This window comes from Anolis carolinensis, chromosome 1, assembly GCF_035594765.1.
Source record: "Anolis carolinensis isolate JA03-04 chromosome 1, rAnoCar3.1.pri, whole genome shotgun sequence".
NCBI classification, from domain to species: Eukaryota; Metazoa; Chordata; class Lepidosauria; order Squamata; family Dactyloidae; genus Anolis; species Anolis carolinensis.
Genome location: NC_085841.1, coordinates 86,917,966 through 86,934,614, shown reverse-complemented (window position 1 = coordinate 86,934,614; position 16,649 = coordinate 86,917,966). Strand labels below are relative to the sequence as shown.

The 16,649-nt window shown below is 41.5% G+C and overlaps 1 protein-coding gene across 1 annotated transcript in view; it reads right to left on the bottom strand.

Annotated features, from left to right (window-relative positions):
• Nucleotides 1–1,126: 1,126 nt before the first annotated feature.
• Nucleotides 1,127–16,649, bottom strand: part of stx7 (syntaxin 7) — a 52,836-nt gene continuing 37,313 nt past the window's right edge. The window contains exons 6-10 of the mRNA XM_062978557.1: nucleotides 9,618–9,670; nucleotides 8,156–8,246; nucleotides 6,609–6,681; nucleotides 5,556–5,638; nucleotides 1,127–3,039 (exon numbers count right to left, since the gene is read on the bottom strand). Of these exons, the coding sequence (XP_062834627.1) occupies nucleotides 2,944–3,039; nucleotides 5,556–5,638; nucleotides 6,609–6,681; nucleotides 8,156–8,246; nucleotides 9,618–9,670 (396 nt within the window). The 3' untranslated portion in view covers nucleotides 1,127–2,943. The remainder of the gene's footprint in view (nucleotides 3,040–5,555; nucleotides 5,639–6,608; nucleotides 6,682–8,155; nucleotides 8,247–9,617; nucleotides 9,671–16,649) is intronic.

Below are 16,649 nucleotides of genomic sequence, written 5' to 3'. Positions count from 1 at the left end.
AAGGAATGAATGTGAACATCTTTATTTCAGCTAAAGTCTGACATACAGGAACAAGTAACTGAAAACGGGCAATTCCTAAATGTGGCTCATTTATAACTAAAAGCTTAAGGTATAGCATTGCTTCTCCAGCAATTATGGGAAAAACTGCATTAAATAATTGTTAAATTTAATAATGTCTAATGTAAAGCCTGTTATTGCCATTGGTCGACCTACATTATTTGTAGAAGATATCTTATTGTTTTGACAACCTTCTAATGCTGGAGGTCACAACAAAATGTCTCTCCCCTCCCCTCCAAAGATGGAAAAATAGCCCTCAGGGATTTTCCAGGCTCCCAGAGCTCATTTGGGGGGGGGCATATATTATATGGGGGATTGCATTGTTTTTGACGAATTTCACTGTTCTGCCAGTAGAATCCAATATCAAGTGCTGCCTTTTAAATCCAATGGACACTTTGACAAAATAAATCACATTAGGTTTTCTGCTTTTGTGTACAGGACTCTTGCAAAAGTGAAGAAATGCAAATAAAAAGTTCACTTTTTTACCAGAGATAACACTTATCTGGAATTTCTAGGTTTTCCCATGCAATTCTCTGGTCAATGTCGGCTGGAAGTTGACCACAGAGAGCTGCACTGGAAAACCTAGAGATTCTAGAGATAACATGTTAACCACGTCTGTGAATAATCAAATTTAAAAATGAGAAAGGTCAACTGTACTAGGTGAACAGTTCATGGTGTGACCAAAATTGAAGCACAGACAGAAAAGAAGCAGAGATAATGGATACAAGGCTCTAATCTTGTCACTGCCTGTATACTTGAAGAACAAAACTGTGAGGGGTGGTCCTTTAAGGCCCTTCAATAGCCTTTCTGCCTCTTTCTATGCTTGGCTGCGTATCTAGGAGAAAGCGAGAACATGCAGCAGAAACAAAACCTTCACAAGAAGTTCACAAGGTGCAGGGCTACAGTCTGTGTTTTTCTTCTTGAGGATTATGCTTCACCCTAAGATTAGCCATTAAAAATTGACTCTAAGACTAGCCATTCCCCCCCCCCCCAAAAAAAGCTCAGCTTTTACCTTATCAATGAGATACACTAATGGATAATAAATAGTAGTAGACAATGCACCACATGATCACTTTCAAAACAACCTTTATTTCAGATGCTTTGATCCAAATTTAGCCTCGTAAATACTTTTAGTTCTTCCCCATCACAAGTCTCAGGTGTTCATCATGTAAACGCTGCTCTTCTCTGAAATCACTATACAAAAAGGTATAAGACTGTGATAACATCTATACAGAACGTTTTAAAAAATCCAATAATGAACCTTATTTTTTTCAAAAAAACAAAATTGATTAGCAGGCAAGTGACAAATTAATTTTTCAGCTGAGTGTTATCAAAAAATGGCACCAAAAACTTATTCTTTTTGAAAAAAATTAAAATTTGAGATAAATTAACTGCATTTAATTATCTGGAACTCAGAACTTTAAAAAAAAGGCTTTTCAGAACCTTAAAGTATTTACAAACTGAGGAAAAGAGGGCTTGCTCTTTTATTAAAAACCAATTAAAGCTCTTGCTGTTCATCTTGTCCAGAGCTCAAGATAATGAAATTCAGAGTCTTTATTGATCACCACCATATGCAAAAATCTGTGAACCAAATGTGATAAGACAATAGGAATTCTACAATCAGATCATCTGATTTCATCACACACTTTTAATCACAAATTTACAGGTGCCCTTCTCTCTGTAGATTGTAGCCACGGAATGAGGCAAGCAAATTATTCCCCTTGTGCCATATATCCCAGGCTTAATGCTTCCCCAGCCTGAGAAGCTTTGGATAGGGACATATAAACAAACTCATAAGTATTTGGATCAATGCCCCAACCTAACAATGGATCTCCCTACTCTCCCATTATGCCCCACCTTACAACAGATCTAGGAACAGCCCCCTCAGGAAGGTACATGTATATCATGGGAAGTTGAGATCACAGAAGTCTGCACAGCCAGGTTTGTAGTTAAGCAACTATATCAGCATTAATATAAGTACCTGGAAAGTGCATAAACAAAGGCGCACATTTTGGTTAATTTGATGTGTATTCCAAAGTGTTATTCTAAAAACGGCCACATAAACACATATAGTCTACAACTGATCAAACCCTTTCTTTTTAGATAAGGATTTGCCATGTTTGTGGATACCTAGCATTATGTTTATATATCAAAATATTTGCAAGGGGAAGGGAGTCGTATGCAAAAAAGAAATTGAAGAATTCCTCCAAATGTTTTGGAAAGATTATGACAGAATAAGCCTTCAACCTCCAGTCACCCAACTATTAGATTTGGCCTATGAATGGAGTGAGCAGACTAAACAGATGCTTCCACATGTTTATGAAACAAAGCACTTAGACAGTACATACGCAATATCAAAAGTGAGAATCAATGTAAAAATTAATGTGGACCAAAGATTTTGAGAGAGTAATAATCTCTGAAAGTGATTCATGATTGCTGCAGACTGACAAGTTAAATTTGGATTTAGGAAGTCTGAAGCTCACTCATAAGCCCCTCTTATGAGGCCTTCAAGGGATGCAGCTAAATGACCTTCCAAGACTCTGCACATGTGTGCAAAAACTTGGCCCAGTCAACCAACAGGAAATTATTGCACCACTCCACACATCAGTCTTGTGCCCGAGAGTCAAAGTAACTTGACTTGATTTTTTTTAAGAAGAAAAAAGAAAGATGAGAAGCAGGCACCACAAAAGAAAAAGCTGCCCACTCCTAGATTAAGTTCTGCCAAGTTACAGCAAATTAATTTTAATGCACAAGCTGAGTAAAGAACTCTCTTGGATTAAAAATGCATTTTGTGACAAAGCAGAAGTGACAAAGATTGACACATAATTTACTGAACAGATTTCATAATGAGACATGATTGGAAATGTTTCTGCACAGTCTAGCACATCACTCTTTTGTTGCACCCCAGATGACTAGGCCAAGGACTGTTACTCCCAGAACCAGCACGACAATGAGTATACATATTTTCTTACGAGACTTGCGCTGCAAAAGAAACAGGAGACAGTTTAGTATATAAAGTATATTACGTTCACACACTGAATATTGGATTGTTCCACTCTCAGCATAATAAAACTGGGCTAGAAAGGTTCAGATTTTAGGGAGGGGCTCCTGTGATTAATATCCATTTTCCATATGGCACAGATTCCTTCTTCTGCTGTAATTTGATGGGAGTTTTGGGATTTCCAGGTCTACAGCAGGTGGTGATAGCTCCAAGTAACTGCCCTTACAAGGAGAAACAAGAACCGAAAGAAGTCCCTGTAACTGTTGGCCCTGAAGTTTACTATACTGAAGTTGACATGGCAAGAGATGGGGCAGAGTGCCTGCAACTGAAAAGTGAGAATGTTTTGCCTGTGCACTCCTGCATGGCAGGGAGGCTTACTAGAGGACCCTTCCAAATCTAGGACTCTTTGTTTCTACAGGTTTCCTACTCTCCATACACCAAGTATTTCTACATTCCCCAGAATACATCTGGCTCCCAGTCACACTTACAGTAAGATTTGAAAAAATCAAATGGAACTTCTAGGTATGTCTCATGGCAAAACCTCTAGTGCCTTCAGTAATCACATTAGCAGGCCTAGGCAGTTTTAATATTTCACTCAACTAAAGGAGATGCAGCTACCTTATCAGGAACCTGACAGACTGAAACAAAATGTCTACATGTCAAAATGATTATCATGTCAGACTGAAACAAAATGTCAAAATGATTATCAGTCAGTAATCGCCTTTCAGTAATTTTGTTTTGTGCCTGAGAGGCATCTATTTTCACCAATTAAGCAGACAGTTAATTCATGACTAGGGTAAATGCATCACTCATTTGCCAATTACAGCACTATTTTGTCCCTTTCACAAGAAAGAGATAGCTCATTATGAAATCAGCCATGGTGAGTGAGCAACAGTGCCAGAGCAAATTTCAAAATCAATCAACACCTCAAGATAGCAAGTGAGAAATTACAGACCAAACTAATTGTTGGCAAGAAAAATACAAACTGGGAAGAGACCATCTAATTTTATTTCAGATAAAATAAACACACTGATTCTTTACTAAAAGGAAACAGCTTTTTTATGCCCTTTATTGGGCAATATCCTCTGGAGTTTTGTTCTACATTTAGACCTTGTTGTGTGCTTTCAACACTTAGATCTTGTTGCTTTTCATTTTATGGTGACCAAAAGGCAAACTGATTATGGTTGTCTTGTGCTGGCCCTCATGTAGGTATATGCCTTGGTATTTATATTCGTAGAATTCTACTTGATTCTGGTCAACTTTTTGAGAATAATACTTGGAAATTAGGGTGAAGTATCAGTAATATAATCACGATGGTTACATCTACTTCTCCTTCAGGGTCAGATGAAGCCATAAGAGAGTGATGTTTGCAATGGTATATGGGTTTCAAATTGAAGATCAACTAAGTGAAATGAAACCTCTCTAGGGGAGGGCTATAATTTTATTTTGGTTAAGCTTGTTCTGTGGCAGGTTCTCAGACTGGCAAGTCTTTAAAATTCAGCCTTTGTTGCCTATTCCTTGCATGCCCAAGGCAGCTTCACAACATAGGCAATAATTCAATGCCTTCTAATACAGAATACAATAAAACAAGAATTTAGAATAAAATAAAATACAATTAAAAACAATTAAAAGCATTTAATTCCATACAGCATATTAATCATATATTAATAATGATAGTTATGAGTCTGGAAGATGAGTGCCTCCCCATGACAGCTGATGTGTGCCAATGGGTGTTAATAATAACAATAACAACAACAACAACAACAGTACTCTGGAGAAGACGCAAATGTTTTAAAAGTTGGTGGGCTAAAGGGGGTTGAAATGCCCTCCGTGTGTGGCGATTTTCATCCCTCTAGACCAAAAACCAAGCTGGGGGGGGGGGGGGGGGGGTTGAGCCTTAGAAGCCCTCCCATTGCAGCCAATGGTCCAAAAAAATTCATTTTTCGTAAGCCAGATGAAAATTCTGTTTATATAGGCGTCCCATTTTAGTGAGTGGGAACAAATACAAAAATAAGACCGAAATGAATGAAACTACACAAAACGAATAGCAATTCCATACAAAAGCACAACACTACTAAATGGCTAAATTCTGTCTATGCGTTCACTTAATGTCTATGCTGGATAGTGACCTGTACCCACACCACTTTGGGCTGCTCACTTCCTTCCTCCATGCACAAAATGTCTGCTTGTCACTTTCAATACTAAGTTTTGAATAACACACAAAGATCTTCCCACTTTATAAAATTTGAGATGCTCCCTAGTATGTTTTAATTCTCCTTCTTCTCTGCTTTCCCCCCTGCTTTTATTGGAATGTTTGTTGGATTGTTTTTAAATACAACGATCCTTGTCAAAGTTATTAAAATAAAAACAATAATCAAACACATGGCCTAAAACTCATTTAAGCTCACTTTCCTAGTTGCTTAATCCAATGAAAATTTTCATTTAGAATTTTAAGAAAGATTTAACACCACACCCTTTTAATTGTGACAATATTTACCTGGTAGTCTGCAGCTCTAGACAACTGCTGATTTGCTTGCTGAACATGGACTTCAGCTGTTTCTACATTGGCTTCTATGCTATCTTTGGGATGAAAGAACAAACATTAAAATGTCCATTTGAAAACAGAGTGTAAACATTTGCAGCATATGTATTGCTCTGGCACTTTATGTATTTTGATATGTTTTGTGACCATGACACAGAGAAACTTTCAAACACATCTGAAGAGATCAAATGTAAAAACCAAACATATAGCAAGATTATAGGCTTCAAATAACATGGGGGCACTTTTAACTTTTATTCCAATTTACCCTTTTTCAAACTGCTATTCAGAAATTCTGGGTGACAACTCCCAGCAGCCCCAGCCAGCATGCACTTTGGTCAGGAATGATGGAAGTTGCAGCTCAAAGCATTTCAAGGGGGAGGTTTGTTTAACAATGACACCCTCCCTTGCCCCAACTGATGGTTCAATCCAGTGGAAGTCACTAATAAAAGATTAAAACTTGGGAAAATTAGTTTTTTGATCCACCAATTTCCAGAACCCAACAGTCAGGACTTAAGATAAACCGAATTACACGTTGGATTGGCAAAAACATTATAGCTTGTCATTTTCAGTGGGAGCCTTTCTAATTTTTAAAAAATGAATAGTTTTATCTCATTTAAACAAATATAGCATTTTGGGCATTATTGTCTTCTGCAATTAGAATCCTTTAGAAATGCAGAGACAGGAAATGGAAGTACACAATTGGGGACACTTGTAAAAATGTACTATATCTAAGTAAGGGATGATAATAAAAGTATTGCAATCCATAATCCATAAATATGACACTCTTCACCTATACGTGTAAACATTCATGAATGGTTTCTAATTAAAGATTTGCTTCTTGAGCTTCATGGAAGGAACAGAATTGTTTTTTTAAACAATATTTTATGTAGATGAGTTGAAGCAACTAACTCAATTGTTTTATCAGTTGCTGCTACAAGACTAATAAAAGGTAAAATATTGCAACTATTGTGTCCAAAATGCAAGGCATTTTGTCAAAAGCTTGCTTACCTATCACATCTCCTTGTTCATGAATCATCATCCCTAGATCTTTAAATATTTCATTGATGTCCAGAATGTCTGCCTATAAATACATAAATGTGCATTCATGAATAAAGTTGCAGGCATGTGTCACCTAGGAGAAAAAGAAGAAAAGGAAGGAAAGAGAACTAATCCACATAATTATCCTTGAATGACAGTGTGCCTTTACAATTTGCCCTCCATATTTAAGTATTCAAATATATTTATTTTAAAAAATCCAAAAAACCCCAAACCTTGATTCTGTCATTTTATATAAGGGGTGCCATTTTACCATGCCATTGTATATAATGGCACTGAAGTATCTATGAATTTTGGCATCTGTGTGGGGTCCTGGACCCAACCCCCAGTGAATACCATGGGCCCAACGAATTTATAATAAAATGTATCGATTTCAGTGAGCTTGAAGGACAGGCCTAAATGATTTCAATTAAATTTCATGAACAAAAAGGAGAAAACAATTTACCAAACCTTTTAAGATTTTTTTTCTTTATATTAAAGCAACAACTAGGGAAATATCATGGGTAAAGTTAGTACAGAAAGTTGAAGCTATGAAATACAGATTATTAGTACAAACCTAGGACCCTATATCTACTTTTTGTGCCTCAGAATGGGTCTCCTATAGAGTTATAGAGATGTCAATCTCCAGTTTTAATCTATGAATATAATAGAGAGAAAATAAAAGGTGGAAACAAGGGGACATTATTACATCAAGTATGGCAAGGAATCACTGCTGAGCTCTGTCCTGACTGTGTGGCCTATGATGACAGACATCTTTCTAAAGTACCGGAAAGTCACTGAAAGGAACTACTCCAAAGCTTGTAAGACAGAACAATGCCACCTGCTGTCTCAAATGTGTTGAGCAGGTCAATTGCTCTATCATGTGGGAATCCCTAACTGAAAAGCCAGGATATGACAATAATTTCTCAGTTAATGTTCAGATTAATGAAATAAAAATTCTGTTCTTGACCTTAAATCAGAAGCAGGAAATCTGATGCTTTTCAGACTCCTTCCACACAGCTGTATAAAATCCCACATTATCTGCTTTGAACTAGGTTATATGGCAGTGTGGACTCAAATAACCCAGTTCAAAGCAGATATTGTGCTCACCCAGTGGCTCACCCAGCAGTATTGCTGACCAGAAGGTTGGGTAGCTGACCTGAAGATTGCCGATTCAAATCTGGGGAGAGTACGGATGAGCTTCCTCTGTCAGCTCCAGCTCCCCATGTGGGGACATGAGAGAAGCCTCCCAAAAGGATGTTAAAATATCAAAACATGTGGGCATTTCCTGGGCAACGTCCTTACAGACGGCCAATTCTCTCATACCAGAAGTGACTTGCAGTTTCTCAAGTTGCTCCTGACACAAAAAAATGTGCCTTGATATTCTGGATTATATGACTGTATGGAAGGGCCCTAAGATGTCTTAGACTACCATTTATATCTTGACTAATGGTCAGGGATTATATGGACTGCAGGCCAAAATCAATGCCCCATTCTAGGTTTTGCCCCAAAATGCTTGCCTCAAGTTGCCTGATGGCAGACTCTCTCTCCTCAATAAGACGAAGGTCATCTTCTGTGATTTCTTCATCGAGCACTTGAGTCTGAGGTTGGCTGAAAGTGAAAAAACACAGAGAAGCCCTAAAGAATTGATCTTAATTACATCCATGTCTAATGGAACACCTTCCTATGCAAACTGTCCAGGATAATAAAGTCTTCAGGAGAGAGCTTTTTGTCATGCCTGCCACCATCACAGGCTTGCTTGGTGGGGATACAAAAGAGGGCCTTCTCAGTAGCGGCTCTGACCCACTGAAACTCCTTTTCGTAAGAGACCAGCCTGGTTCCCTCCCTGCTTTTCTTTTGCCAGCATGCTAATACATTTCATTTAAGTAGGCTTTTAATACACAATGGCAGATTGCTCCGATTTGAAATTGGTGTATCCCTGCAACCATGAACCACCCATGAATGAAACTCTTCTCTCTTGAAAGGTTGGAGCATAGAGGTTCAAATTACTCCCACTAGACCCCTATCCCAGCTCACAAACAGGCCCTAGCTTCAATGGCCACAAGATGGCCACTCTGCAATATAAGGCCTAATGAGATATTCTCCATTTGCAGTGATTTTTTAATATGTGTTTCTGGCTCAAATGGTTAGTAGAACGTGATAATCCGATAGCTCAAACTGTTTGTAATGCTTTGTGTAAACTGTAACACGTTGCCACCATGAAATATGCTGCTTTAAAATAGGGTCCATCATTTTGAAACACTCTGTACACACACATACACACAAACATATCTATATAAACATATACACATACATATATACTTTTGTGTGGGCGAAATACATATCTATATCAATTATTCAATCAAGAAAAACATTCTTAATAGACATTAAACAATAAGTTCTCATTCACAGAATGTTGTGAGTTGTCAACAGTTCCTCGTTATTTCTTCTTAGGAATGTTCTTAAACTAAACATAATTTTTTCAGATTTAAAACCCAGTATTATCTACAGATTTTTAGTGTTGCGATGGGAAGCCCTTTGGCCCCTTCTATGGCAAATCTCTTTATCCCAAATTTGGAAGAAACCTGCATCCTAAATGATACAAAAAACCATTTTTATCAGATATAATATATTATGGCAGGTATATCGACAATATCTTTTTAATTTGTAAATCAGAAGAATCTGTACTCTTCTTTAGTACTTGGCTAAACACAATGATAATACATGATAATATAATTGATATTGATATGTATTTTGCCCATGGTATTGATACTAAAAATAATCTTACTGTACATATTATATATATCGTATAAATCAGTGTCATAATTGATTTAGTTACAGAACAACGTAATATTTACACAGAGATGCAGTAGAGTTCCAGTTATCCGATATAAATGGGCAGGCCGAATGTCAGATAACCAGAACTGTCGGATAATAGGAAGGCCCAGTTTAGAGAAGCCCTGGTGCGTGCTTGCTGCTTACCTGTCCCAGGAGACAAGTGTTCCTTCTCTGAAGCTTTCATCTGTGGTTCCGCCCTGAAAAGTTTGCACAGGAAAAAAATGCAATCTTAGGTTAAATTGGGAGTACTTAATCAGGATAGAAGAATATTTGTTATTATGTTCTCCCTTGCTGAAAAATTATTCAGGAAGAAGAACACAGAGTTCATAATACTATGTAAAACTTATACATCTTTAGGTTTGGGGAAAATTATTCAGCCCAGGAAACTCTTTTTTTGTGCAAAAAAAAAAAACATGAGCGGCTTTCTGAAAACTGTTTTTTGCACAAAAATGTATTTTTGTGCAGAATAATTTTCTGAAACACTTTAGGATAAAGGATAAGGACTATAACAATTAGTCATCTTCATTGAATATATACATTCATAAATATAAATTATTCATCCAAATGTACATTCTGTTTGGTTAAGAAGATAGAATGACCATATGTTGTTGCTAGAATGGCAGGTCAACAAAGGGCAAAGGTTCAATGCAGAATAGAAAGGGAAAACTACTGTGTTTCAATAACCCTTATTCATCTGAATAAAACTTGGTGGGAAACAATGATGCCAACATTATCTTAGGCTACGTAGGATTACTTTAGCAGAAAGTCTAATGGAAAATTAAAAATAATTGTTTATAATCCTAAAATAATTCAAGGAAATAATAGGAAACAGCCTCATTCTATCCTAATATTGCAGCTTCACAAAAAGCTTGCTAAGTGAAGTTAACCAACTCCCCATTAAGACTTTTGGTGGGTCACCAGTTGGGGAACATTGCATCTTTGAACCTCTTTAAGTTGATTTCTCTTAAGATCAACATGAAGTTATACACTGGAAAAGGACACAATAGTGCCTCATCTCCTCAAACTCACAAAAGATATGACAAAAAGGCATGATGATTCTGATGCAATTCTTGTGAGTAATTAAGCAGCAAATGCTATTCATATTTATCTAAGTATGCACTACACTTCTGATGAAAAGACAGGCACATCAGGCAGTGTTGCTTACTGAAACATCTGAGATAACAGTATGGTAGAGTAATTAGGATATTGGACCACAATCTGAGATATCCAGGTTCACATCTTCTCTGAGCCATGAAACTCACTGGGTGACATTTGGCCAGTTGCTTTCTCTCACAGGATTATTTTAAGAATAAAGTAGGAAACAGTGTCCTGTACACTGCTTTCAGCTCATTGGAAATCAGGCAAGATGAAATCTCTCTTGTTAAATAAAATCAAGGAAAGACTGTCTGGGCCCAATACTCTTTTAAATTCAATTAGCTTCTAGATGTGATAATGCTTAGCATATCAAAACTCCCATGTGGTCCCCCTCCCTCAACCACCTCTATACTCTAATGCTCTCTTACTTGTGACCCTGATAAATCATCTGGAGTATGATAAATGACACACACGTTTTGCTACAACTGAAAGAAACAATCTTGCATTTCACAAATGGTGCTTAGAAACTGACTTCATGTGGATCATACCAGTTTTATGCACCTTAAAATGTAGATCTTCATGGGAAAAAACCGCCAGAGCATAAAAACATTATAATCTGTCCCAATTTCTCCAGTGTGTTCTATTACTATTAACACTGCAAATTTATTTATTTTATTTATTTATTTATTTATTTTTCAAACTTATATGCCGCCACTCCCCTAGGGCTCGGAGCGGCTTACAAGAACCGGCTAAAATCAACAATTTAAAAAACATTTTAAAAACATCATTTAAAAAAAAATCTTTAAAACATCCTAAAAGCACCTTTTAAAACATCAGCAACAGAACTCAAAAGCCTGCCGAAACAGGTGTGTCTTACATGCCCTGCGGAAGGCCAACAAGTCCCGCAAGGCACGAACTTCAGGTGGCAAGGTGTTCCACAGAGATGGCGCCACTACTGAAAAGGCTCTGCGTCTAGTTGCAGTTAGACGCAAGGTCTTAAAGCTGGGGACTTCCAGCAGGTCTTGGTCCTCAGAACGGAGGGATCTCTGGGGTTTGTAAGGGGTGAGGCGGTCCCTCAGGTACATCGGCCCTGGACCATGTAAGGCCTTGAAGGTAAGCACCATCACTTTGAAAGTGATCCGGTGCTCAATTGGTAACCAGTGCAGCTGCCGTAAGATTGGTGTTATGTGGCATCTTATGGGGACTCCCGCAAGGAGCCGGGCAGCTGCATTTTGCACCAATTTGAGCTTCCGGATCACCGACACAGGAAGGCCAATGTAAAGGGCATTACAGTAATCCAGTCTCGAGATGACTGTAGCCTGGATCACTGTAGCCAGGTTGTCCCTAGATAGATAGGGGGCTAGCCGTCTAGCCTGCCGAAGATGAAAAAAGGCAGTTTTGGTAACGGCGGAGACCTGGGCCTGCATCGTCAGTGAAGGGTCCAAGAGGACTCCCAGACTCTTTACTAGTGAAGACGGGCGTAGCACTTCACCATCCAGGGTTGGCAACTGGATATCCCCACTGCCCGGTCGGCCCAGCCATAGGAACTCCGTCTTTGCTGGATTCACCCTCAAACTACTGGAACGCAACCATCCAATAATGGCCTCGAGGCACTGGTGAAAACTGTCGGGTACAGACTCCGGTTGGCCTTCCATCTTTAACACAAGCTGAGTGTCGTCAGCAAATTGATAACACTCGAGCCCGAAATCTCGGACCAGCTGAGCAAGTGGTTGCATATAGATGTTAAACAACAGAGGGGAGAGAATGGCCCCCTGAGGAACCCCACAATGTAGAGGGGACCTCTCAGAGACCAGGCCCCCCCTCTCCACTCGCTGTCCACGGTTGTGAAGAAAGGAGGCCAGCCAATTTAAAGCTGTCCCCCTAACTCCAGCAACGGCAAGGCGGTGGGTCAGAAGATTGTGATCGACTGTGTCAAATGCTGCTGTGAGATCCAATAACACAAGCAACACCGACCCGCCCCGGTCAAGCTGGCATCGGAGATGATCTGTGATGGAAACCAATACAGTCTCTGTCCCATGCCCCGCACGGAAGCCAGACTGGAAAGGATCCAGTCCGGCTGTGTCGTCTAGGAACTGCTGCAGCTGCACCGCTACTGCCCTCTCAATCACCTTGCCCAGAAATGAAAGATTCGAAACTGGGCGGTAGCTGGAGGGAACCAAACGATCTAAATCTGGTTTTTTCAGCAGAGGAGAGACCACTGCCTCTTTTAATCCCTCTGGAAAGACTCCTTGCTCAAGGGAGCTGTTTATTATCTTCAGCAGCGGGTCACGTAATCCCTCCAAGCAGGATTTTACTAACCAAGAGGGACACGGGTCAAGGGAGCAAGTGGTCGGTCTAGCTGCAGCTATGAGCCTATCGAGACCCTCTGCGTCCAGTGGGATGAACTGGTCGAGGGTGGGCCCAGCAAGTGGCCACGAAGTCTCAAGTTCTCTCATTGTATCAGTTGTGGCGGGGAGGTCCCGGCGTAGTAGTGAGATCTTGTCAGCAAAATAGCTTTGAAAAGCCTCGGCTGAAGGGGTCTGATCATCACTTTTTGGGTTGGTAGGAACCGTCGTTAGAGATCTAATTATTTTGAACAATTCTGCCGGGCGTGAGCTGGCGGACTCTATCAAAGAGGCATAGTATACTCTCTTTGCTTCGATGGTAGCATGCTCATAGGACTCCATAAATGCCCTGTAAGCTGATCTCGAAGCTCTGTCATGAAGTTCTCGCCACACGCCCTCTAGCCGTCTCTTTTCCCGCTTCATCGATCGAAGTTCCTCGGTGAACCAAGGAGACCGATTTCAGCGGGGTTGGAGAGGGCGTCTAGGGGCGATCTCGTCGAGTGCATTGGACAGCCTGATGTTCCACATGTCCACCTGCACATCGATTGAGTCGCTGACAGGCTCCAGATCCTTCAGAGCATTCTGGAACCTACTAGGTTCCATAAGTCTTCTTGGGCGAGCCCAAATCGGCTCGGCGCCCTTGCCAGGTGGGTAGGCATGCTCCAGCCTGACTCTCAGGGCACAGTGATCCGACCATGGAACCTCTAAAATAGAGGCTTGGGTCACTTGAATTCCTGCGCTGAAGATCAAGTCTAGCGTATGTCCTGCTTGATGCGTGGGCCCAGTACTGCAGAGCAAGAGTCCTAGTGTCTCCATGGTAGACACTAGGTCCATAGCCGCTGCTGAGCAAGAGTCCGTATCAGCGTGGACATTGAAGTCCCCCAGGACAACAAGTCTGGGGAACCTCAAGGACCACTCCGACACAGTCTCGAGCAGCTGGGATAGGCTGTCTGCTGGTGCACTAGGCGCACGGTACACCAGCAGAAAGGCCATGCTCTCAGGGGAATCCCACACCAGACCAACACATTCAGTGCCAGAGATGTCCACAACAGGAACTGCCCTAAGAGAAAAGCTTTCTCGGGAGAGCATAGCCACCCCACCCCCCCGCCTCCCACTCCGCATCTGGTGGGTGATTACATAACCTGGAGATGTTATTTCCTGGAGTAGGATCTCGTCCCCCTCTTGGATCCAGGTTTCAGTGATACACACTAGGTCAGCTCCCTGGTCAGTAAGAAAATCTCTGATAGTAGCAGTTTTATTCCTTATGGACCTAGCATTCACCAACACCAGGGTAGGAGGGGAGGAAACTGGTCGCCTGTCATAGGTGCACTTGGGGATAGGCCGCAGGTCAGAGGGGGGCCGAGTCTTCCGTCGACTCAGCCTCCCTCTAATATTCGGCCTGAGCCTACCGTCATATCTCCCCCTCCCAGAGATCGTAGGAATTCCCATACACAGACCTACTTCTCTTGGGGGCTCTACAGCAGAAACTAGGTGCCCAATGTTTGACTGGCCCCCTGAAAAGGAGGTGGGGCATGGCCAATTACCAAGTGGTCATAAATAGAGCCCTCAAAGTAATGAGGGGCAGGTGTAAAGGCCAGAACACCCGGCCAGCATTGTGGGTGGGGGGGTGATCTAGGGGACGTCAAGTCTAGGTTCCCTCGAGAGTGTTGGGATAAGTTCTTAACTCCACCACACCGGGAGGTCACTCTCTCTTTTATGTCCACAGTTCTGATACTCGAATCCCAGGTACTAGTGTTTTGGGGGCGTGCTCCCTTCTCCATATTAACAGATCTAGAACCACTTGGTGGAACATTGGCCAATTTGTGGGAGAAGGGAGTAGTTGCAGGCCTTGTCCGGTTACCGAATCCTACTCCCCAGAAGATTCTAGTCTTAAATTTCTTTTGATGACAGCCACGTCTCTGAGACCTACGATTTGGAGGCTTACCAGTTCCCATCATTGTATATTTGTCCATGTCTGGGGCTTCAGGTTCTCCAGAGTCTGTGGTCAGACCATCTTGGCCCGCTGCCAATCCAGCACTCTGCAAAGTGCCAGGAACTCCCTCTGCTAGAAAAATAATTTGTTCTGGCTTCTCACCAGAAGTCCGGCGCATATCATGGCAGCGTTTCTGTCTCCAGTCGGTGTGACCCGCACGCCTGTGCCGAAGCTTTTTGGGGTTTGGAGAAGAAGGCATGAGCTCACCGATGGCGTCCCCAAGGTCAGCCGCCATCTTTGGTGCTTGCCTCTTTGACAGGGAGAGGCAGCGACGTCGTTGGGGGCTTCCACAAAAGGGGGGCACTGAAGGAGAGACAGGCACCCGTCCAAGGATCTCTGTCACATCCAATGCGTCCATTTCAGGCAGAGAGGGCCAGTCCTTTTCCTGTCTGGTGGTCCCAGGGGGTCCCTGCCCAGACCAGGGACATGGGTTGGTCGGCCCAAGATCAAGAGGGCATAGACCACCAAACAAGCAGCCATGGGAAGCTGACTCTAAAATCTCCCCCTTCGGCATCGAGAGCGCATCCTGGCTCATCATGGGACTCTCAAATGGCTCTCCAGTTTCCAGCGAAGCTCTTCGCAGAATTGAAGAAGGCTCCATGGGGTGGTCCCGGTTTTGAGCCCAAGCTAGGTCTCTGGCATTCTGAGGGTCAGGGTCCAATGAATTCCATATGGTTCTCCCTTGTGTGTAATCTAGGGATTGAGCTGATGGGTGGTTCAGTAGGCAAAGCAATCTCCCAAACCGATTAAGCTGATCGGCCAGTTGGTTGAATTCTGCAAACAGCAGACTCACCAATCTTGAATCTGATCTTCCACCATCTTGACCAGGTCTCTGATCATCCGAACAGTTTGAGCGGTCTGGCCCCTTCAGATTTTCTTCCAGGGGTTTCGGTAGATCCAAGATCGCATTCAGATCCAGGAATCGCACGGGGCTGTTTGTGGTCCCCTCATGGAGATCCACTGAGGCCCGAGAAACCTGGAAAACTTGAGGAGACTGGGGAACCTGAGGAATCTGAAGATCTTCCCTCTCAGGACTCAGGTATATATCACGAGCCTTGTGGAATTGATCAGGGAGTGGTGTCAGCTCCCCAACCCTCAAGGGCTCAAATCTGTTGGTTAAAGTGATAGCGGTCTCTTCAGGCGTCCTTGAGGCTTGAGCTTGGCGTGCAGCTGCAGAGTCCTCTAAGTAACTTTGTTTTAGTAAGATAGATTCACCTACTGGCTTTGGAGATGTTTTCTTTCTTTTACAATCCTTCTTATCATCTTGAGAGCCCTGAACAATTGGTAAGGCAACTTTTTTCTTCCTATTAGGCATTTTCTTCCTATTAGGCATTTTAACTGTGCCTCGCGTCTCTTCTTGTTTGTCTGAAGGATTATCAACAGCCTAATTAGTTTCTCTTCCTCCCCGGTTTCATAGATGTGGTTTGGAAAGTATAGTTTAAAAATAGCTGATAAAATGTTAATAAAACAATAGAACAGATATTTAAAACATTAAGTAAAACTTAAAAGACAGGCTGGGGAGTTTCACTACACAGCCGTCCTCAGCGCCATAATTGCCAAGCTGATTGTTTCATCTTTCTTCAACACATTCTGAATATGATTTGATTCTAAAAATTAAAACATGCTAGTCGCATAGCAAGGTAAACTAGTGAATGAAGAGACGAATCCTGATAAAGACTGTGAGTGTTATTTGGTGGTCAACTGTGATGTTCCCTAACTCCAGACCTGCAAATGGCTTCCATT